A 24,297-nucleotide genomic window follows, 5' to 3' on the forward strand; every position below is an offset into this window, starting at 1 on the left:
TTCTAGAACAGAATAGCCCTAAGAGGATATCGAACTCAGGTGAAGGGGGCTGGCTTTGTGGCAAGTGGGTAAAGGCCCAGCCTGCAGCACTGGTACTCAGCCTGGGTGCTGGTTCCTGCCCCAGCTGCTCCGTTTGTGGTGCAGCTCCCTGCGAACACACCAGCCTCCTCCTGTGACAATAGCCCTGTTGACTTTTTCAGGAGCAGTTTGCTAACCAAAAAGCAGGACCAGGCTGCTCGGAAGATAATGAGGTTTCTACGCCGCTGTCGCCACAGGTACGTGAGTCCTTGTCACAGTCCGGGGCCCTGACCATCATCACCATCCCCTGGCTCCTGTGGCCAACTCAACTCCGGGCAGGCAGGCAGGGTCGGCACCCCAGAGCACACAGCAGGAGAGTGGGGCCAGCCTGTGTCTGTGCCACCTGACTAGCCTGTGCCTGACCTGCCATGCTGCAGTATCCTCTCGCTGGACCCCTCCTGTGCCAGTGCCCATGTGAACAGAAAGCAGTTGCAGGCAGATCACAAACCCATCCCGGCCCTCCTAGATGTGGAATTTCCACTGAACAGCTGGTGCCCTCTGCTGGATGTGGCCCAGCTGGCACATTCTGTTAGAATAACCTGGTGAGGCTGCTGAGTGATGGAGACCTAAGAGACCGGAAGGCAGCTCACAGTGCAGGGACAGAGGGCATCTGACTGCCCCTTCCTCACCAGGGGCGTTGCAGTGAGCCAGAGGTGGCCCCCCAGTGCACAGAGCCTCAGCCCCTCTTAGAGGCATCTTGGAGCTGCTTCCTTCCTGGAGACTCCCCCTTGGGGGGTCCCAGCACACTGTCCTGCCTGCTCCCATGGGTCTTGGTGCAGCCCAGCTCCTGGGCTGTGTGGAGAGGACTTGCCCGTGGCTCTACCGAGGCGCAGGAGCAGCATGGCAGGCAGCGGTACCCTGAGCTGCAGACTCGCCTGGTCTAGCTTGTTTTTGGTTTTTTAACTCTGAAAACTAGCTTTCAAAACATCTTTCCTTGGAGGTGCCAGGGTTTCTCTGCCCCGCACTCTCTCTCCCACCGCCCCACCCCCATGACTGGAGACTCCACCAACAAGACTGCAGAGGGCAGCCTGCGCGGACCCCATGGCGATGATGAGGGACCAAGGGTGTCCACTCTCGGGTGTGCTCTAGGGAGAGGGAAGGGAGTGGAGCGTAGGAGTGCCCTGCCTTCTCAAACTAGTGGCAGCTGCCAGACGGGCACACAGGCCCAAGGCATGTGCCAGCAGCCTTGGGGCATGGACAGCATCACGAGACAGGCTCTGCCAGCTGTGTCCACCGCCTTGCCCCGTGGTCAGCCCACAGGCAGCACAGGCAAAGGGCCCCTCCTTTCTCTCTCTGCACGCCCCACTGTCCAGACAGCTTGCAGTTTGAGACGGATGAACCCAACGTGGTTTCTCCCTCCTGAGGCCAGAACGTTTGCCATGAGGTTGCCCTGGGTGGCCCTGCTCAGTTCTTCCAGTTTTAGCACAGAGGTGGTGCTGCCCTCTTGCTAGTGAGCAAAACCCCAGGAAAGTTCTCTCCCTCTAGTTTTTACACTCTGTGTTTGCATCGGGTGGGAGAAGAATGGAGCGTACACCCACCAAAGGCCGTCTCCCAGATGGTCATCACACCAGGGCTGGCCAGGGTTTCGGCAGTGGCCTCTGGGGTGAGTGGAAGGGAGCAGCTTCCCCAGGGACTTGTACCTCTGGTAGGATCACATGTTATCGGAGCCTGGCCTCCAGAGCTCCCCGGAAGGCCCGAGTGCAGAGCGCAGCAGACAGAGGGTCCTGATTTCTGTGTTCCTTGGAAAGAAATGAAGACTCCTGGGTGCTGGGCGGCAGGTGAGGGGGCGTTTCTGGGACCTAGGTGTGCTGCCTGCTCCTGTACGTCCCACTCAGGAGCGAGTGTGGAGAAGCTCCAGGACGCTGGCATCAGACTGTCTCATGGGCCCTTGTGTCACCCTGGGTTCCCTCCTAGTAACTTGAAGAGAAACTGTCGCCATGCTGGCTATCCCTTAGAAGCACTGCAATACATATTAAAAAAAAAAAAAAACGGAACAGAAACCTTGTATGCCGCCTCCTTAGAAAGGCAGGCAGGCAGGCAGGGGCCCTGAAGTGGCGAGCAGTGGGCCCAGGGCTCTGGCCTGGGTGAGGACACCTGGTCCACTGCTGACAGGGGCCCAGAAGCAGCGAGCAGTGGGCCCAGGGCTCTGGCCTGGGTGAGGACACCTGGTCCACTGCTGACAGGGGCCCCGGAAGGGGCGAGCAGTGGGCCCAGGGCTCTGGCCTGGGTGAGGACACCCGGTCCACTGCTGACTCTTGCTGCTGCTAAGGTGACGTGCCCCACCGCCACTCACTCTCTCTCTTCCCGGACAAAGAAGCCACTTGGCATTCTCGCGGGGTTGCACTACAGCTGTTTGTACGAATCCTGTCATGACCCTCTGTGCTAATAGCTCTTTGGTGTTGTTTTACTGTCCAAAGCCCCCTGGTGGACCATAGGCTGTACAGAAGGGTGAGTGCAGCTGCCTGCTAGCCAGTTTCTCTTTCTCTTCCATTTCCAATACTTTGCTTTTTGCTTGCTTGCATGGGGCTGCAGCCTAGGTATGCCAGTAAGTTTCACCTCCATTCTGAATGAAACAAAACACAATGAGAACTAACCCTAGCTACTAACACCAGGAGAACAGGCGGGAGTGGCAGATGCATGAGCGAGGGAGAGGGGGATCCCTCCGAGGCACCAAAGGGCGTGCTGAGGCTCGGAGGAAGAGGCCTTGGGGTGACCCTGAGCAAGACCACGGGACACGAGACAACTCAGCAGTTGCTGCAGTGTGGAAAGCATGATGGCTCCCTGGGCTGTGAGCAAGCAGGTGTGTCTGTGGTTTAGCACGACTGTGCCTGGTGCCCGGCCCTGTCATCGCATGGCCTGGGTCTTTTCTCCATGTGCAAGGAGGTGAGTCAGGGCACAAGAGTGTCCTTGCAGAATGGCCAGCCCAGGGTGGTCATTGGCACGGTGAGCCAGAGCAGCAATGTTGAGGACTGCACCGAGCAGAGAATACATGGGGGACCACATCGCCAAAACCCAAGGGTTCCCTGCTGCCGTGCAGAACGGAACCCAGCCGTGAAGACGCTGGAGTGAACGGGTGTCTCACTGAGAGCAGGGTGCCGGCCGGCCAGACGGGCAGGGGGAGGAGACCGCTGCGAGGTGCAGCTAACAGGTCTGCAGTTACAGGGAGAGACTGAACCTCGGACACTTAGAAAAAGCCAAAGAATATTCCAGAACTGGACATGAATTGCGACCAGTTCCGTAGCTCTTTTTTCTTACAAATTTGCAATGCAGACATCTCGAGGGAGTGCGTTCACCACTAACCCTAATCTTGCACTAATAGTTTATTCAGTCATTTTTTTAAAAAAGATTTATTCATTTTATTATAAAGTCAGATATACAGAGGAGAGACAGAGAGGAAGATCTTCCGTCCGATGATTCACTCCCCAAGTGAGCCGCAACGGGCCAGTACACGCCGATCTGATGCCGGGAACCAGGAACCTCTTCCAGGTCTCCCACGCGGGTGCAGTGTCCCAATGCATTGGGCCGTCCTCAACTGCTTTCCCAGGCCACAAGCAGGGAGCTGGATGGGAAGTGGAGCTGCCGGGATTAGAACCGGCGCCCATATGGGATCCCAGCGTGTTCAAGGCGAGGACTTTAGCCACTAGGCCACGCTGCTGGGCCCTATTCAGTCATTTTTAAGCTTTCCGAGAAAAGACCAAATTTCAGCAGATCTCTTAGAACCTCCAGTGTTCTAGAAATTTAAATTATTGCCTGGCTGACTAGATTTAGGTGCTAATATTTATTCATTCTATTCTAAGCCAGGAGTTGGCATACTTTAAAAAAAAAATCTTTAGGCTTTGTGTTTTAAGGTAGGTACTTAAAAACTTTCCCTGAACTGGCTAAAAAGTAAAGACTGTAGGCTCTGGGGGCCATCCACTGTCCCAGCTACTCTTCCTGTGTGGTGGGTCAGCTGCCAGGACAGAACCGAAAGGAATGACCGTGGGCACATGCTAATTAAACTTCCTTTACAAAAGGATTTTGGCCATGCCCTACACAGTGTTTCAGCTTGCTGGATCTCCCATTGAGTTCGGTCAAGTTTTTTCCTATATCACAAGCCTGTCTTTGTAGGAGATTTATAACTATGAATAACTACTGTGGAAATCTGTATTTTAAAAAAAAAGCCAGAGCCAAGCCTAGCGCCCCACCCAGCATCAGGCAGTGGTCTACACTGGAGGTGATTCTGGTCTCAGAGGTGCAGCTGGCATCGAGATGTCCATGTTGGAATTGCAAGAGGAAAGGGGCCCTCCCATGTCCTGGGTCACCTGTCTGAACAACAGCAAAGCCAAGCCAGCTCCCAGCTAAGCAGGTGCATGCCCTGGAGCTGTCTTGCATGCTGCCAGGAGCCCACCTCTCCCTAGAAGGGAAGTTTGGCGGCCTCAGGTTTGTCAACGCCGTACCTCCCACAGTGCTCTGGTCACCAGCGACAGCCCCACCTCTGCCTCTCCGGTGCCTGCTGTGCCCTGTCCTCAGCTCATGCGTGGAAGGAGTGAAACCTCGTCGCACCCTCGCACCTGCTCCCAGGGTCTTCAGGTAGCTTGAGTGGTCATACCCCTGCAGCCACCAGGGCACCCCAGCACCTCTGGCCCAGGTGTCTGAGTAGAGCCAGCACTCCCTACAGCCTTGGGACCTCACAGCGTCTCTGCCTCCCACAGCCCCCAGGTGGGGGTTGTTCTGGAGTGCCAGAGGAGGGTTCTGTCCCTGGACTGTGGGAGAACACACTGCGCCCTAAGGTGTTAGCACCTACAGGTGCTCCAGAAGTTCGGAGCTAGGTGTTCAGGGAAACATTTTCAGATCGCCATTGCTGCGATGATCAGCCAGGGGAGGCAGGATGGGCTTGTCCCTTGTCACAGTGGAGACCCCGTGGGCTCTTTGCAGCAGCAGCCCAGTGAGCAGAAAAACCCAGTTGGGTCTGCATAGAACTTGGAGGGGGCCAGGAGCACCAAGTCTCCTGTGTCCTGTTGATTCGGCCTTTCCTTTAGGCTCAGCCCCTGACTCCCCTGCCACTTTGTCCCGTCCAGCAGGAGAGTCAACGGGGGTCGCAGCCAGCATAGGAGAGAATGGGGGACAAGAGACACAAAGAACGGACAGCAAGACAGAATGTCTGATCAAGCTGACACTTTATTATTTTCGATTGAGGCTTTTTATATTTTCAGTAACTAAGGCTTGGGGAGGGAAGGAGAAACTGGGACGCAAGCCCTGGTCTCAAGACCGACTGTTCTTGAGCAACCACCATATCAACAAATACAACAATAGTGTAGGTAACAAGATGTTGGCAAGTACAGCATAAATCACATTCTGAAACAGCTGCTAGAAATAATTGAAACTAGGTGTGTGATCAGTTTCATAACCTCTTTCCCAAGCATCTAGCCAGCCGGGGGTTTTCCACTGGCCTATAGTTCTATATTCAAAATGGCTTCAGTGTGGCTATAGTACACAGCTCCTGACACCACTTGACGCCTGGCGTGCCACGGTCCGGAGATTGTCACAAGGATCTTGATTTTTTTTTTCCTCCCCTTGGAGTTGATAATTGTCTACACAGCAGAGAACTTTAGAGACAAACTCAACAGCTGTGGTTGACTCGGGTGGTTTAGGCATCGTACCAACTAAAGCGTGTCGCTGGATTTTGGGGGATGGAAGAAGGTTTTAAAATGCGCTGAAAGCCAGTTGGGTGGCTGTGAGGATCTCCTGTCCGACAGGATGTTAGTGTGGTGGCAGGAAAAACCAAGACTACACATATGCAGAGGAAATGGCCAGCGACTGGGTTACATCCCAGGCCTTCAGACTTTGCCTTAAAAAAACAAACGCCTCTTCAAAAAACAAGTGAAAAGATGATCTGAAAGGTAGAGTTACAGGGAGAAGGAGAAACAGGAGAGAGGCTTTCCATCGCGGATCCACTCCCCGCACGGTCACAGTGGCCAGGGCTGGGCCAGGCCGATGCCAGGAGCTTCTTCCAGGTCTCCCACGTGGGTGCAGGGGCCCAAGGGCCTGAGCCATCCTCCACTGCCTTCCCAGGAAGCGGGATGGGAAGTGGACCAGCGGGGACCCATGTTGGATGCTGGCACTGCAGGCAGCACCTTTACTTACTGTGCCACAGCACTGGCCCCACAAACGTCCTTCTCAAGATGAAAGATGCTTTTCCATGTCTTCTCTGTGACACTTCTGTGTAGCAGAAAATAATCTGGGTGAGAGATACCACTCCAGGGGGCAAATTCCTACTCTCCCATAGGAGGTAAGATGCCCGGGAAAGGCTGTTATCCCGGGTGAGGGCATCTCTCATTTAAAAACTGATTTGTAAATTGCTCTCACAGGTGTCCATGTTCAGTGAAACTGGGTATACATGCCTAGTGAGATAAAAAAACAAGACACCTTATGCATTTTTTTTAAAGATTTTTTATTATTATTGGAAAGCCGGATATACAGAGAGGAGGAGAGACAGAGAGGAAGATCTTCCATCAGATGTTTCACTCCCCAAGTGAGCCGCAACGGGCCAGTACACGCCAATCCGATGCCAGGAGCCAGGAACCTCTTCTTGGTCTCCCATGCGGGTGCAGGGTCCCAAAGCTTTGGGCCGTCCTCAACTGCTTTCCCAGGCCACAAGCAGGGAGCTGGATGGGAAGTGGAGCTGCCGGGATTAGAACCGGCGCCCATATGGGATCCCGGGGCTTTCAAGGCGAGGACTTTAGCCGCTAGGCCACGCCGCCGGGCCCACCTTATGCATTTTTAAAATGTATTTGAAAGGAATATTTAGAGAGAAATAGAGGTTTTCCATCTGCTGACTTACTCCCCAAATGGCTGCAACAGCCAGGGCCTGGGCCAGGCTGAAGCCAGGGACCGAGTGCTTCTGCTGCTTTTCCCAGGCACATTAGCAAGGAGCTGGATGGAAACAGGAATGGCTGGACCCCAAACTGGCATCCATAAGGGATGCAGGTGGCAGGCTTTCCCCACTATACCACAGTACCAGCCTCTTGATCACATGTGTTTTTTTAAGATTTATTTTATTTTTATCAGAAAGTCAGCTATACAGAGAGGAGAGGCAGAGAGGAAGATCTTCCATCCATTGATTCACTCCCCAAGCGGCCACAACAGCAGGAGCTGAGCCTATCCAAAGCCAGGAGCCTCCTCTGGGTCTCCCACGCGAGTGCAGGGTCCCGAGGCTTTGGGCTGTCCTTGACTGCTTTCCCAGGCTACAAGCAGGGAGCTGGGTGGGAAGCGGAGCTGCTGGAATTAGAACAGACACCCATATGAGATCCCTGCGCATGCAAGGAAGGCAAGGACTTTAGCCACTAGGCCACACTGCCAGGCCCTACATGTTTTAAACAGATTTTTCTCTGTGTTTGAGAAAACACTTGCCTTTGCCCCAAGCTGCTGGTCACCTTGGTAAGCAGTGATTGCAGCAACATACTCTGCCTTACCTAAGGAGAGCAGCCCTGTGACCTGGAATCTGCCCATGGGCCATTCCCAGGTTCTGAGAGTCACAGGGATGGTTCCATCCAGGGACTGTCTGGAAAGCGCGGCTGGGGTCTTCCAGGAGGAAAGGAGGCAGGTAGCCACGGTGGCATCCACTGTGTGAGTAACATCGGCCCCCACGTGACCCTGTGTTCAGGGGCAGTAAGAAGCAAATGTGGGATGTGTTGCCGTGGATGTTTCTGGACTCTCCGAAGTAATCTTGTCTTACTTGCCTCTTTTAGGAGATGGATATTTTTGGAACACAGTGGTGTGCGATAAATCCCAGACAACAGGCTCTGTGTCTCTTCCCAGGCCTCCCTGTCTGTTTTGTTTTGCAATCCAAGTGAGGGTTCTGGGAAATGGCGAGATCTCCCTTTTTCTGAACTCCCCACGAGCTGTTAGAGCTCTCAGAGCACCAGGTAACTCCTCTGAAAGCCGCCCCGGCTGCCCCAAGCTCTCCAATGACCAGTGTTGCGAGGAGACAGCTGTCCAGCTCCACTGACTCATGAAACATCTCTGGCTGAGCACCTCTGAGTGGATGGCCCGTCCTTCCCCCCCTGCAGCCATTGTTTGCTGGCATCGGAGGGCACAGACCTCGTGTGCCTCTGCCGCCTCTCTGGGGCTGTAGCTTCCTGCATCACACTAGTACATTGCGATGCAGCCTCTCTCTCCTTTTAACAATTGACTTCTAGTTCAGCTGAGACTGCAGTGGTATCCCTCCTGCAACAGGAGGTGGTCAACCTCCTCCGCCAATGCTTGTATGTCATGTGAACATCATTTGTAAGAAATAGGTGATAGAAAGACATCTGGCAGACTTAAAGAATGACAGGACTGTGACAAAAGCAGCACAACACTCATTGTAGGGAACTTTGGAAACACGAATGGGCTGGAACCACCACCCAGAGGCGGTAGCCATTCAATTTCCACGTGTGTGCTTCCTGTCGGTCAAGATGCGTGTTTATGTCAAGCATGCTTCTTCATGTTTATTCGGCTTCTTGACTGATAGCAAAGCAAGATTGATTCTGTAGTTACAGGAAGCAGTTGGATTCTGGTCTGTCTGAAATTGCTCTGAATCAGAGCAGAATTCTGTTTCACTGGAGGCAATGAAATGTTCCAACACTTTTTCCGATAGACTTTTCACTTAGGGCAACACAATTCAGGATGACCCAGAGATGAGATGTTTTGATGGGCAGGCCGAGAAGGTGCAAGTGTCAGAGGCCAGCACGGTCTGTCAGGTGTGAGTCGGGAAAAGGAAGCTAGGGGTCTCCTTGCGTGTTTTTGGATTTAAAACCCAAGCGTGCTGTGAAATTTCCAGGTGCATTTCTTGTAGGGAAAGCAGCGTAGTGTCTTACAGAAGGTGACGTCTTGGGAGAAAGTGCGGCTGTGGCCAGTGGCATTTCCTGCATGGAAAGCTTCCGAGAACCTGGGTTTATTTCTGTTAGACTGGGAGAGCTGGAGGCAGTCAAGCCAAAGCGGAGGTCTTGCAATGGGACACACTTGGGCAGGTGTTCCGGTCCTGCAAACCTGTTGTTCTCCAGGCGCCCCCTGGAGGTAGTGGTGGTGTTGTGAGGACAGACATCGGCAGGAGCGGAAACTGCTTCCTTTTTCTCTTCATCCGTTCTTCCTTCAGTGGCATTCTATAAAGCTGGTAGCACTTGAAAACACCAGCTCATTGCAGTAACTTCTTGATGACGCCAAGGACTAAGTTCATCATCACCCAGGAGGAACTAGAGCCTGGGAAGTGCACAGGGAGGCCGGGGGCGCAAGGGGGGCTCCCTGTCTCCAAGCAGACATTGTCTGGTGTGATACCCACCTCTACTTAATGTGAGGCTATCCCTAACTACAAATATATATATATTTACTTTTACTTGAAAGAGTTACAGAGAGAAAGCTCTTCATCCACTGGTTCATCTCCCCACGTGGCAGCAATGGCCAGAACTGAGCTGATTTGAAGGATCCAGGAGCTTCGTCCATGTGTCCCATGTGGGGGGCAGAGCCCAAGGACTCGGGCCATCCTCCACTGCTTCCCCAGGCATGAGCAGGGAGCTAGATTAGAAGTGGAGCAGCTGGGACACAAACTGGTGCTCCTCTGGGATGCCAGCCCTGCCGGTGAAAAATTAGCTTGCTGTGCCACCATGCCAGCACCCCCCCACCATTACTAATTTTATAACAGAGTATGTTGGGACTCTAAAACTTTGTGAAAACCTAGTTTTTTTAAAATTAGTTCTGAAAGAAATTTAGAAACACTGCAAAAATGAATGTGACCGTTTTAACTCACAAAAAGGTCTGTAAATGTTACACGTCCCCTAGCCAGCTGATAGCAGATTCTTTGGATTGAAGCTAGGAAGCTTCCTGGCTTTGGGATTCACTCTGCTTTCCCCTCCATGTCTGGGACGGCTTTCCTGTAGCGGTCACTTGGTCACTCCTTAGGGGAGGCACTGCGACGTCCCCTGAATGGGTTCTGTGCTAGTGCAGGGATCAGACCCCGGAGGGCAGCACGTGTCCTTGGCAGTGGCCAGTGAACAGGGCTCCCCCGAGGGCAGGGGTTGCATGTCTGGAAGTGAAGTTGGGATCGGTGCATGCCTTGCGCTGTTCCGGCCCAGGGGGTGCTAGTATAGATCCTGCATGTTTAAAAACTGAACACAGACTGTAGCATGTTCCAGCTTTGTTTAAAGCCTATTTATGAAGTATGCATGTCCAAATCGAGGGACACAGATGGATGCATAATTCTGTACTGTAATAGGATCTGAACGCCTCCCCAGCCCGTCCAGAGGTTATTCATCCATGGGTCACTTGGTCACAGAGTCTAAAACGGGGTCATGTCTGGCTCTGGCTGTGAGCATACTGACACAGTCCCCAGTGTGCCTGTTTGAAGAACACGGTCAGGAGACCGCTGCTCAGCAGCGCTGGTGTCCGGGTCGTGTGAGGCCCCAGCTGGGGAGAAGATTGGACGGACAAGCTGGTTCTTTGGAGTGTCAACAGAGGTGCAGGGGTGAAGTGTTGCCTTCTGGGTGAAAAGCTTGGCAGGCTACCCAGAAACCTTTGTGCTGGGAGGCAGGAACCTGATCCAGGTGTTGTCACTTCTAGCCCTGGGAGGTGGGGTACGGGAGTGATTGCTTGTTTTTTAAAGCATTTCTTTCCCTGTTTGGGAAGTAAGCTAGCATTGGGTTTGCTGGTACCATTTACAATAGTGGAAGGGAGCTGACTCTTCAGGAATTAGGAACTGCCCAGGCCCAGCCAGGCCACTCCTGGCCATCCACTGATGCTTGTCTCACGCCCGTTCCGGTGACAGATTCTTCGTGTAGCATGCGATTCTGCCAGCCCTGTCACACCACGGCATGCCCTGACTTGCGCCTGGTCCTTCTGCTGTCCCCACAGCTTACGGCCGCTCGCCTGCCACCCAGGCTCTGCAGGTGGATTTTTGCAGGAGCTATCTGGACTGGAGATGGTACCGGGTCAGGAATTGGCTGATGTGAATTTTGCTCATGACCATGTATTTGATAAGCAGAACAGGGAGCATTATTGGTGGCACACCCACTTGCTGTCCATCTGGGAGCTGTAGGGAGAGAAACTTAAATGTCTTTAAAAGAAAAAAACCTGCAGTGTGAACTGGGAGAAAGAAAGGGGCCAAGACAACACACTGCTTGAGGACATTCATGGAGTTGGACAGACACAGGTTCAAGGTAGCAAGTTCAATCTCTCAGTGTATGAAAAGCTAAGCAAATGTGATGTACAGTTCCCCTATGGGACTGTAAGGCCGTGGTGGTACGCCACCAGGCTAAAAGCAAAGGCATTTTTCCAGGCAAAACTTTTCTAAGCTGGCCAAGTTCCTGTTAACACTTGGTGCCACTTGACTGATTTACTTCTGTTCTCAGAGCCCTGGATGGTACAGCAAATTTCAGAGCCGACATTCGAATCGCCTTGAGAAGGGTCATGTCTCCCTCTTTGAATGCTTCTCCCGGGGACTTGCCAGGAGTTTGTTTGGGGTTTGGGTCCCTCTCTCCCCGGGGGGTGGTGACGCCCTCTCCTCAGCAGGGCTGCGGTTTCACTCGATAGTTATCGCCTGGTGTTCTCTTGTGTTTCTCTTCCAGAGTGAAAGAATTGAAAAAGGCCAAGGAACTTGAAGACCTACAGCACCCCTTAGCAATGTGACGTTGCTTTTTCAGACTTTTCATTTGTTTTTAGCAGAGACATGCAACAACACAACACAACACACACGCGCGCACACACGCACACACGATCCCGCTGCAGTTTTGGGGAGCTCAGCTGCAGGATTTTACCAGGAATGTTTTTTGGTCATTGCATTTGCACTTTCATGGACAACTTCTCATTTGATCAGCAAGACATCTTGGAACTCAATCTTCTGTTGGATCACAGGAAAACCAGACACTGGGGGGGAGCAAAGAGGCTTCAACCCAGAGGAAGCCGCTCTCCTCCTACAGGGCTGCACTCCCACGTCGCGTGCAACCGTACAGACCTTTATACCAAAAACCCAGCTCAGAGACGGCGGGGCCACCCTGGCAGCAGCGAAGACGCTGAGCCTGCAGCTGGCGGCCTCTCCGAAGGGCTCCGCCTGCGGGACTGGTTTGCAAAGTGGAGGGCTCAGCTCGTGTGATCTGTATCGGGTCTGTGTGTTCTCATTTCCCTCACTGTTTCTTATTTGTCTGTCCTGTTTGTTTTAATCTCTACAGCACACTTAATGCAACTTTTGAAACCTGCAGGTTTTTACAGTCTTGTGGGAATTTGCAGAGGGGCGGGTGTGTGGCAAACGGGTAATGCATGGGATCTAATGAGAAACAGCTTCCAGAGGCTCAGTTTGTTTTCTTGTCCCCACCACCTCCCAGAAGCCCCGTGAGTGACCATGTCGTCCCTTCTCTCATGTTCAGCACTTTAATTTCTTGGCCTTACTTTCATGTGCAATGAGAATTCCTTAAGAATCGGTAAAGCATGTAGCCTTTTTTAGTGACCTTGGAAGCTAGCCGTTCCAAGGGGTCATCAACCTCGCCTGGACATTGGCCACCTAAACAATCAGTGTGGTGCTGCGTTCTGGCCAGTAAAAATCCCATGTTCTTGGCTCTCTCTCATCCAGCGGAGCGGTGTCTGTGTATATAGAGAAAGTAGAAATGAAAGGTGAGAAAATATTTGAAAGGGATTATATTAATTGCTAAATATTTTATTCACAAAGGTCAATAACATGGCAAGATAAAATTATTTGTATAGTTTTGTCTGAATGAGCGAGACAAATGTGGATGTATTGTTTGTATATATTGTATATATTAAAACAAAGAGATATGTGCATGAAATCAAGAAAAAGAAATGAACAAAAGCAAAGCATTAGTGGCTATGGTCTGTAAAATGAAACAAAAAAAACTTTATTTCACTATAAGAGTACTTTATTTTAAATGTTCTTTAGAAGAACATTTTGCTAAAGCATGACTTAACTGCAAAAAAAGAGCTACTGTATTTAGACTTAGGAAAAAAGGCAGAGTAACATTACTTTAAAAAAAAAAAAGGATATGTTTACATTTAATTTTAGCTACCAGGAATTTAGTTTATTTTATTTATAATTTTTTTGCCAATGGTGCCAAGTAATGTGAATGCTAATATTGCTTAAGAAAATTCATTTACTTTTGCAAAACAGATAATCATTAAGAGAAATCAGTATACAGCCTAACACCATCCACTCCAACAGGAACACGCAGAAGGATCAAAATCAGACAGAAGGAAACGGTACGCAGAGTAGGAAAATGTCACGTTTTCATATCTCCTGCTGGAAATCAGAAAGGGAATTGGAAATCACGCACACATACACACACACCAGAACAACTAAGGAGTGAAAAAGATGTAGACTGATCCTGTGAGGGACGTCATGGGACTGAACTCTTTCCACACAATGAGGAGCCAAAGAAATCCGACGCTTTTACAAATTAGAACTACTGAGGTTAAACTGAGAGGATGAAGTTGGTGTTGCTGATGCCAGTTTAAAACCCCCGGGTGAGGTTGGAGGCTCAGTTGGCGTGAAGTCGAGATGTTTTCTTTCCTCTTGGTCCTGGCTGCTGACTGGGAGAACTCAGGGCTTGTTGGGACGCCTGCCGGTGTTCACAGGTGAGCTTTTAAACTGGCGTCTTACAGTAAGCAGGTGGACACAAACAGATGGTGGTCAAAATTGGGGTCAGTGCTCTTGGTGCCTTTTCTATAATCGTACTTGTTTTTTAATTACTTCCTTTCACTGCCAACCTCGAATTACTGTACAGTATACGTCTTTCTGCTTGTGACTGGCTTTGACAAACAGTGACAGCCCCACAACGAGTAGCCACCTGTACATTTGTAAACCGATCTGACTCAATTTTGTTTTTAAATGTGTGGGTTATGTCACAGCTGTTACGGTCCCCCGGGTACCTATTGTTTTACACGGTCCGACCTACAGGAGGACGCTGAGTAATCCAGGAACACACAGTTGCATTCATAAATGGGGAATGTGAAAGCCAGCTTTTCCAGGATACCCCAGGTTAACACTGAAATTGGCTATGTCTATTCCATTGATTAGGTTCCCAAAAACTGATCTTTTGACCAGAGTAATGACCTCAGTGCACTTGCTTTAACCCTCACATTATTAGCTGAATTAAGTTGGAAAATTCCAGATGATTAACAAGACTTGCCGTAGAATTAGGAGGGCTCTTAGGGAGGGGGTGGCAAGTGGGTCCCGAGCCTACCAGTCCGATGTGGATCCTAGGTGAGCTACCAACGCACTTCCACTGAAACCAAGCATTTCTGACCGCTTCGTCTTGGTTGTCAACCTTAATTTCAAACATGATAGTTAAGCGCAGCTTTCTTGGATAATCTGAATTCCCAAGTGCCAGGAGTAGGACTTCATTATAAAATTAATAGCTAATCTTAATTCTGTCTCCTGAAGATTGAATTGCTATTCTTGTTACCCATTTGAAATCAGCTGTACTGTGTGAACGACATAAAAGACAATACCACGATCCCCTCTGGCTGCACGGTCGCTTCTGGCAGCTCCACAAAGTAGTTGGCGCCCAACGTGGGGGGTCCCTGAGACTTGCATGTAAACCTAGTCTAGATGTCTTCTTTTGTAAGTTTTATTTTTGTAACTGTGCATGTGAAGCATCATTGAATCAATGGATCTGTTGAAGAACTCAGCTGCTGGAAAACCATGCAACATGTTTGGAATTGCCCTTAAACTATGGAAAATGTTTTCTGAATGCTTTATATTCTTTCTGCTGTAAATTAAAAACGAAGAAAATTTCCCCATACTATCTGCGTTTTGCTTTAACTGGACCCGTTCTTGGTCGCCCCAGTCCCGGCACTGCCTTGTGACCCAGCTGGAGTGCAGAGGGCTGGGTGCTCCCGGGGGATGCCTTCCCAGCACCGGATATGTACAGTGTACTCAGACACCTCTCACCTGACCCTGCCCCACCTGCCAGTCAATCATTTGTCAAGACAGTGCAGTCATCTGAGTCACACCTGCCTAGGCGCACCTTTTCCGTTGCTTTGCAAGTTTTGTTCACTCAGACGGTCGGCCCTACTTCCTGCAAATTCTGCTGTCACAGCTGTGTCCCCTGCTACGGGCACTGCGGGCCTCCCCACCCCTTGACACAGCCCACCGCCTTAAGACATCTTGCTTGCTGGCCCTCTTTGCCTGCCTCTCGGGCCGCTCTGTGCCCACCATGCCCGATGCTGCCCAAGTCTGCCTCCCTGGGTCCCCGTCCCTCCCGCAGCTCGGCTTGGACGCTGCTGGCCTGTAGGTGCTAACCACACCAATAGCTCCGTTTCAGCAGGATCTGAACCGCCTCCCTGAGAAACCCGGTTAGCGCAGCCCTGGGCTTCCCAGTCCAGCGGCCAGCCTACCGTGGGCAGGGGGCAGGGCAGCACAGCCCCGCCCCCGGCGCCAACAGCCCCGCTCCTATGCCTACGGAGACCCTGGGCTGCACCCAAGGTTCCTGGCCGCGACCCCAGTGCCCACCCAGTGCCCACCGGGCCCACCCAACGCCCCAGGTGCCCAGGGACACCGCCAACGCCCCACTTCCGGCGCCCCCGTGACGTCGTCTCTGCGCGCCGCCCCACCCAGCCCCGCAGCCCCGGGTGCGCAGCTCGCCGATCTTCACCCGCCGCCTTAGCCGCCGAGATGTGAGTGAGGGAAGCCGGGCCGGCCAGGGCTGGGCACGGCCGAGGCGCGCGGATGCCCCCGACGCCGTCCGCTCCCTGGGGGGACGCCTCGAAGCGGGCTTGGGAAGTTGCCTTCCCGGGGTCCCGTACTTCCACTTGGGGCATTTGGTTGTTGAAAGTCGCGGGTTGTCCCCCACGCTAGGCACTCCCTCCAGGCTGCCGAGGAAGCCAGACCCCTGGGATTCCAGGGACGCGCCCCTGGAACATGCCCGCCGGGGCTGCCCTGCCCACAAGCAGATCCCTGGGCAGTGGCTGGGGTCTGCGTCCACGCCCCTAGCTCCCCATGGCCCCAGTCGGTGGCTCCGCCTTGCTGACTCTCAGTTCTCTCTCTGCTGTGAAATGGGGGTGTTGGTAGCATTCCCCCTCAAAGCGAGGATTCCAGGAAAGGCCGACCCTGGGGTGGCCCCTGTTGCCTGCCAGACACTGAGCTCGGTGGGAACTGCCCTCTTCGCCGCCTGTGCCTGACCCGTGCCCACTGAACGTAATGGGTGCGGGTAGCCAGGCATGCGCTGAGCCACAGGCCATCTTGGACACAGAGAACTGTAGAGAGGCGAGGTGTGAGCTTACGATCGGAGCCAGGGTGCTGAGGGAAGGCTGGGCTGTGGGGTTAGGCCGCTGTCCACAGGGTGCATGTCAGCTCACCTTGCTCACACAGCCATCCCGCCCCCTGTTCCTCTAAGTTAGAATACCACTCCAGAATTGCTCATTAGCCGGAAAACAGAGTTTTGTTGTTGTTGTTGTTTGCTTGTTTAATTGGTAGGTCAGACATACAGAGAGGAAGATCTGTCCACTGATTTACTTCCTGAATGACTGCAATGGCCAGAGCTGAGCCAATCTGAAGCTAGGAGCCCGGAGCCTCTTCCTTGTCTCCCACGCGGGTGCAGGGCCCCAAGGTTTTGGGCCGTCCTCTACTGCTTTTCCAGGCTACAAGCAGGGAGCTAGATGGAAAGTGGAGCTGCCGTGATTAGAACTGGCGCCCATATGGGATCCTAGTGCATTACATGCGAGAACTTTAGACACTTGGCAGTGGGCCCTGCAAAACAGTTTTTTAAGTGCCTTTTAAAAATTAGTATTGTTGATTTGAAAAGCGGGGTTAGAGAGAGAGAGAGAGAGCTCTATCTGGTGGTTTATTCCCCAGATGAGCACCAGCACAGCAGCTGGGCCGGTTCAAGGCCAGCAGCTTCTTCATGTGAGAGCAGGGCCCAAGCACTTGAGCCACCTTCTGCTGCTTTCCCAGGCCCATCCCCACAGAGCTGGATGGGAAGTGGAGCAGCTGGGGCTTGAACCAGGGACCGTGTGGTATGCCAGCAATGCCTGCAGTGGCTTTACCCCCTGCTCCATAGCCCCGGACCCTGCAGCGGTTCTTGCCACAGGGAAAAGACCAGGAGAGGCCTGGGTGCATTTAAACCTTTGTTTGCCTTAAAACAACTCACATGGGGCCCAGCACAGTGGCTCAATGGCTAAATCCTCGCCTTACATGCGCCAGAATCCCATATGGGTGCTGATTTTGATCCCGGCAGCTCCACTTCCCATCCAGCTCCCTGCTTGTGGCCTGGGAAAGCAGTCGAGGACAGCCCAAAGCCTTGGGGTCCTGCTCCCGTGTGGGAGACCCTGAAGAAGCTCTTGGCTCTTGGCTTTGGATCTGCTCAGCTCCAGAAGGAAGATCCTTCTCTCTGTAAATCTGACTTTCCAATTAAAAAAAAATAATAAACCTTTAAAAAAAAAAAAGCCCAAGATGGAAAGTAGCATGCCTGTCTTGCGATCAGTGAGACAAAGTAGAGGCAGTTACCAGGTACATTTAGAGGCTGGTCACCTGGATGTGCCAGCGCATGGGGGAGATTATGAAGGTCAAGAACTGTCATGGGCAGCTTTGTTGAGGCCTCGGGGAGAATCTCTTCATCTTGGTTCTGTCAGCCCTGGAGGTCCTGGAGCAGGGTCTCAGTGCCGACGGAGCCATAGTGGGTCTGTAACGTGCTCACTGTGTGCCTTTGCGCCTTCCAGGTCCACAGGTGCACCTGCAGGGTCCAGTGCTGCCGCTGGCAGCAGCAGAAGACTGCAGCAGACTCAGAACCAAGTCGATGAGGTATTGCTCCGAGATGCCGGGAGTGTGGGAGGGCCCAGGAATAGTTGTGTTTAGAAAAGTTCATGAAGGTCAGATGTCTTGGCTGTATCACGGAGGTGATCGGTCTGCGCTGGCTGTTCCAGGAGCCCTGCTTTCTCTTCCAGCCCCATGCTTTTTTCCCCTCGGTAGAACCATGTACCGAAAACACAAAGACCCGCCCTGAAAACATCTCCAAAACTTCCTTTGAAACAAAGCGGATTTAAGGATTAGGTCTACAGGTTATTCCTGCCAGGAGTAATCTTTCTGATGGATCTTTTTCTAATTTTAATCCAAGTGCTTTAGCATTGCCTTGCTAACAGCCAGCCTGGGCTAGCCTGCCAGTTGCCCCTTGATCCGTGGGAAGCAGCCTGCTGTGGCTCGGCATCTCTCTGGAATTCCTGAGCTGTAGAGACCTTCCAAGAATCTCTCAGAGTCACAGAACCACGACAGCCTGGGGACAGTCAGACCAGGTCTCCTTTATTCCTAAGTCGCTAATGCGTGGCAGAGATGTCTTGGTCCTGCATGTGGCAGCCCTGGCAAGCAGAGTTGGATAGATGCCATCATCAACTCTAGTAATGTCTGACCTGCTGGCTTTGTCAGTCAACTCCCCAGGTTTAAGACCTCTAGGTGGGAGACCCATTCTACCCGTGCGGCTTACTAACAGATCAGATCAGAGCCTTCTGTGGAAAAAAGCAGAGGATCCTCAATGGAGGTGGAACTACGTCATTGACTACGTCATAGCAAAGTGTACAACTTATCAGCATGTACTATATTCAGATCTTACTTTTGATCCCAGAAGAGCACCCTGTACCCATGTAGCAAACTATTGACTTATCCCTACTCTCCCCCTGCCCTGTTCCCTGGTTTCCTAATGAGATGGCTCTGTAGACCCGACTGCCTACTTGGGGGGTGTCATGGAACTTAGGATCTTTTTCTGGATTCGCTTACCTGGCGCAGTGTTTCAGTGTTCATCAGCATTGTGACATGTATCCAAACTCTATTTTTACAGTTGAGTAATATCCCACTGTATGTGAGATTGCAGTCTCCTAGCCCAATAACGAGTACTTGAGGTACTTAAGTTGGTTCTACCCTCTGGCTGTTAGACACAGTGCAGCTGTGACACCCCGGGCCCTCACTCCTCTGGGTAGCGCTGCTGCACCAGAGACTGCTTCCCCAGCAGTGCCCGAGGGCTGTCCACCTGTTCACCAGGGCTTGTGGCTCCCCAGCAGTGCCCGAGGGCTGTCCACATGTTCACCAGGGCTTGTGGCTCCCCGAGCAGTGCCTGAGGGCTGTCCACCTGTTCACCTGGGCTTGTGCTCTATCTGGCGTCATAGCTGACGCTGAAAGTGTCTCGTGGCTGTGTTTGGCATCCATGAATGGCTGAGCTGATTGGCCATCTGTGTATCTTCAGAAGCGATTGCTATCCATTTCCTGAGTCCACTTTTTGATTGGGTATGTCTTCTTGTCAACAGCCCAGAGTTCTTTACGTATTCTGCCTATTAAGCCTTCATCAGATACATGCTTTTCAAATATTTTCTCCCATTTGGTGGACTTTTATATTCTCAATACAAATGTTGATTCTCATGAAATCCAGCTTATCTGTTTTTCCCTTTTATTGCTCTTGCTTTTGGTATCAAATCTAAGAATCTAGGGCAAAACCCTCGGTGATATTTAGCCTTATTTTTGCATCTAAGCGTTTTGAACTTTCAGCCTCTACACTTGGGTGGTTAATCATTTTGAGTAAAGTTTTGTACGTGACACAAAGTAGGAGTCCAGATTTGTCCTTTTTCATGGACTGTCCCAGCCCCATTTTGAAGACATTGATAGCCAGGAGCTTTTTCCAGGCCTTCCACATGTGTAGAGGGACCCAAGCACTTGGATCATCCTCCACTGCTTTTTCATTAGCAGGGAGCTGAATGGGAAGTGAGGCAGCTGGGCAGAACCAGCACCCACTGGTTGGTTGGTTTCATGAGCAGCAGCTTCCCCTACTATGCCACAACGCTGGCCCCTGAAGATACTGTTCTTACCCCCATCGCGTGGCCTTGGCACCTTGTCAAGAAAATCTGTTGATTTCTGGACCCGCAGGTCCACCCACTGTCATGTGTCGTCTGTCGTTGGTCCAAAACCACGCTGATTCCTCTGACCCTACAGTGCGAAGTGTGAGCCCTTCACCCACACACATTTTCAGGATCGTTCTGTAATTCCATGTGAATTTGACTATTGGCTTTTCAATTTCGGGGAAAAGACACTGAATTTGATAGCGATTGCATTGAATCTGCACGTCACTTTGGGTAAGGTTGTCATTACTGTACTAAGCATTCCAGTGTATAATCTTAGGATGCTTTATTTCATTAATTTTCTGTCATTTCTTACAGTGTTGTAGTGTTGTGCAAGTCTTTTGCCTGCTTGTTAGTTCCTAGGGGTTTTATTCTTTCAGGTCATCTAGTAAATAATTCTTTTTGGACTGTTCATTGCTGAGGTGTAGAAACGACTGTCGAGCTTGTAGCTCACAGTTTCACTAAGTTTATTAGCTCTTGTGCTTTTGTTGTGGATTCTTCCGGATTTTCTTTGTATGTATCAAATCATCCATAGAGTTAGGTTTTGCTCTTCCCGGCCCAGTGAGATGCCTTTTCTTTGCGCTGACCCGATGAGGCGTGGCACAGTAGCTGTGAATGGAATGCTCTCTCTTTGCTGATCTTCAGCCCTTCGTCCTGAGGGTGACACCAGTTGTGGGTTTCCCCACAAATGTCCTTCACGCCATTCAGGAAATTCCCTTAGTTTTCTCAGTGTTTTTATCATGAAAGAGGGTGGCTTATCTTAGTGACGGTCTGAGCTGAAGAGGATGTGCCGGTGCGTGTCGTCTGTCTTGTTGGTTCCCCCATTCCAAGACGGCTAACTTGTGTCACTGCGTTCACTTAGGTGGTGGACATAATGAGAGTCAACGTGGACAAGGTCTTAGAGAGAGACCAGAAGCTCTCCGAGTTAGACGACCGGGCAGATGCACTGCAGGCAGGGGCCTCTCAGTTTGAAACCAGCGCTGCCAAGTTGAAGAGAAAGTACTGGTGGAAAAATTGCAAGGTACCCCTCTTGTCGCACCCCTCCCCAGTCTCAGTGGATCAGCAGAGGCTAAAATAGTGGCCTCTCATGCCTAGGGGAGGGGGCCTTACCTCTCGGCTTGGGGATGCTGGAGTCAGCCAGGGGGTGGTGGGAAAGGGGCCTCACCTCTCGGCTTGGGAATGCTGGAGTCAGCCAGGGGGTGGTGGGAAAGGGGCCTCACCTCTCGGCTTGGGAATGCTGGAGTCAGCCAGGGGGTGTTGGGAAAGGGGCCTCACCTCTCGGCTTGGGAATGCTGGAGTCAGCCAGGGGGTGTTGGGAAAGGGGCCTCACCTCTCGGCTTGGGAATGCTGGAGTCAGCCAGGGGGTGTTGGGAAAGGGGCCTCACCTCTCGGCTTGGGAATGCTGGAGTCAGCCAGGGAGTGTTGGGAAAGGGGCCTCACCTCTCAGCTTGGGGACACTGGAGTCAGCTAGGGGGTGGTGGGAAAGGGGCCTCACCTCTCGGCTTGGGAATGCTGGAGTCAGCTGGGTTCTGGCCTGGCCGCTCGGCCCTGAACACTGACCAATGGGAGAGGGCTGGGTGTGATAGTCACGGCACATAAGGCTGTGCAGATGGCTCCAAGGTGGAGGGTACAGGATGCACAGCAGAGAAGCTTGCGCGGAGCGTGGCCCGCAGTAGACAGCCACGGCCAGACCCCAGCATACCCTACGCTCTACCTTGTTGGGCAGTGACGCTTCTGGACAGTTAAGGTGATCTGCGACTTTCTCAGGTGAAAGCCAGCACCTCCCTAGGGTCATGAATCCTTTGTGTGTATATGTGTGTGTATACACACATGCACGTATGTATATTTAAGATGTATTTATTTATTTGAAAGGCGGTTAGAGAGATTTTTCCAGTCACTGCTTTGCTCCCCAAATGATCATAGTGGCCATAGTGGGCCAGGCTGAAACTAGGAGCCTGGCACTCCATCCTGGTCTCTCATGTGGGTACAGGATGTTTGGACGTCTTCCACTGCTGTCCTAGGCAAATCTGCAGGAAGCTGAATCAGTGGAGAATCTGGGACACGAACTGGTACCCATATGGGATGCCAGTGTTGCAAGCAGTGGCTTAAAATGGTTTTTGTTTGTTTGTTTTTTGGGTTTTTTTGTTGTTGTTTTGTTTTGCTTTTTTAAGATGTATTTGTTTGAAAGGCAGTTACAGAGAGAGGGAGGAGCAGAGAGAGTCTTCATCCACTGGTTCACTCCCACTGTGGTTCACTCCCAGTGGCTGGAGCTGAACAGCACTAAAGCCTTCCCTCAGCTCTCTCGTGGGTGCAGCGGCCTAAGCAGTTGGACCATCTTGGCACTGCTTTCCCAGTCCATTAGTAGAGAGCAGGATGGGAGGTGGAACATCTGGACTTGAACGAGTACTTACATGTGTGCCAGTGCCATGGTTGTTTAGCCTGTTGTGTCATGATGCCCTGAATGTCCTTTTGAAAGCAGCTGAGTGATCTTGAGGCCCTAATGGGAAGCCGGAGTGTGGGCTTTGGTCCACATGTGTACCCCGCATTTCTGTCTCAGTGACTGCAGTAAGTGCCTGGTGTCTCTCGGTGACTGGAATGATGTAACACTCTGACGTCTGTTACAGATGTGGGCGATAGGGATCAGTGTTCTGGTCTTCATCATCATCATCATTGCTGGTGAGTTACCCTGTGCTTTCCTAGTTGATGTGTGTGCGAGAACTAGGGGAAAGTTCACACAGAAATGGCAGCTTACTTTCAATCATCTTAATTTCTGTTAGCAAGGATTTTGCATACTTGATTTAGATCTGAAATTTTTGAAATAAACATTCATTCTTTAAAGTTAGAGAAAATTTGTTTATTTCTATTGAGTGGTGCGTTTTCTTATGCATGTGTTTTTATCCCTGATTTTATCACACAGGGGCTAGAAGTGGGGGTGACCTGTAATGCACCCCCACCATCGGCTCTGTGGCCTCAAACAAGTCGTTTAAAACTTGCAGACCTCAGTCTCTTCCCTTTTGCGTGAGGGTAATCATAGCTCCCACCTCGTTTGATGTGGAACAGATCTGATTATTAGGTAAAGGGAGTTAAAGGTGGTGCCTGGCATGTATAGGTGATGACAAGAATATTTATATATTTTAAAAGGTTTGTTTACTTGAAAGGAAGAGTTAACAGGGAGAGAGAGAGAGGTACCGATCTTCTGTCCACGGCTCACTCCCTAAATGACCGCTACAGCCATGGCTAGGCTGAGCTCAGGCCAGGATGCTGGAGCTCCAGCCACATTTGTCGCACAGGTGGCAGGGCCCAAGGACCTGGGCCTTCTGCTGCTACACTAGCGGGGAGCGGGACAGGAAACGGAGTAGCCGGGACCTGAACTAACACACAGAGTGTCTGTGCCCCAGCTGGCTTAGCCCACTGCACCGCAGTGCTAGCCCCAACAGTAGCTGCTTTAAATATATCTAAGTTACTGAGACACGCACACACCCTGCTGGTGTTATTACTGCTTGTACCTTTCTCTTGGCTTGGTCCCCCCAGCCTCCTGGCATGTAGCAAAGCTGTCGGTAGAAAATCAGCCAAATCCCATTGCGTTGACATTTAGATTCGCACCATTTCCAGCTCATTCTGGACTCGCACTGAAAGACTAAACTGCTTTCTTCCCTGTGTATGACTCTGCCCAACAGTGTGGATTGCTACTTCGTGAGGAGCCGGTGGGGATGCAGCCCGCACTTCAGAAGATGTCTTCGAGACTTTTGACTTAGAACCAGCTGTTATCAAGCCTACCTTCTGTTTCGTACTTTTTTTTTTTGTTCATGTGAAGTTCAATTTCTAGGAAACATGCCTTTGTTCTGTAATATGCACTCCAGGCTAGCAGTGGGCCAGGCCTGCCCACACTGTGCACAGTGGCCGCATAGGCCTAAGGTGACAGAGACCTCCTGAGCCCCAGAGAGCTCCTCATGTACCCAACCTTGTCACCAGTTCATGGCCTTCACTCCAGTTAAGGGAGTTTGTCCCAAGTTAGGCATCCCTGTCGTATGCCACCGTCCTTAGTTCCACATTAACCTCTCGTTAATCCCATTTCCAGTCTGTGCCTTCAGAAACGACACTACTCTTTAGCCCAAGTCTGTGACAGTGACGGCTGTGCATTATCTGCCTGTAGGACTCTCGGTGTCAGCATAGCTGACCCCTGCTGTGCGTAAAGATGCTGGGGTCTGAAGATGCCTCCTTGTTATTGTCACATGTCACCTGCCACAGCTGTTATCTTAACCAGAAATAAGAGCATTTAACAAAGCTTTTACAGAGCCATAGCTAGGACCAAAGTTTCTATTGCCAAAACGTTAGATACAGATAAAATCTCCTTAAGTCTGCTCCTGACAGATAAATTTAGGAAAGTGC

The 24,297-nt window shown here is 51.5% G+C and overlaps 2 protein-coding genes across 2 annotated transcripts in view; both read left to right on the forward strand.

Annotated features, from left to right (window-relative positions):
- LOC101529813 (calmodulin-binding transcription activator 1) overlaps positions 1-11,990 on the forward strand; it is a 439,149-nt gene extending 427,159 nt beyond the window's left edge. Inside the window, exons 18-20 of the mRNA XM_058674694.1 lie at positions 201-275; positions 2,496-2,526; positions 11,655-11,990. Coding sequence (XP_058530677.1) covers positions 201-275; positions 2,496-2,526; positions 11,655-11,687 — 139 coding nt within the window. The 3' untranslated portion in view covers positions 11,688-11,990. The remainder of the gene's footprint in view (positions 1-200; positions 276-2,495; positions 2,527-11,654) is intronic.
- A 3,506-nt stretch (positions 11,991-15,496) lies between these two features.
- Positions 15,497-23,868, forward strand: VAMP3 (vesicle associated membrane protein 3). The gene is made up of 5 exons (XM_012930027.2): positions 15,497-15,711; positions 17,752-17,833; positions 20,771-20,929; positions 22,533-22,584; positions 23,586-23,868. Coding segments are annotated over exons 1-5 (315 nt in total). The 5' UTR covers positions 15,497-15,709; the 3' UTR covers positions 23,606-23,868.
- Positions 23,869-24,297: the final 429 nt, after the last annotated feature.

This window comes from Ochotona princeps, chromosome 2 (genome assembly GCF_030435755.1).
Source record: "Ochotona princeps isolate mOchPri1 chromosome 2, mOchPri1.hap1, whole genome shotgun sequence".
Taxonomy (NCBI): Eukaryota; Metazoa; Chordata; class Mammalia; order Lagomorpha; family Ochotonidae; genus Ochotona; species Ochotona princeps.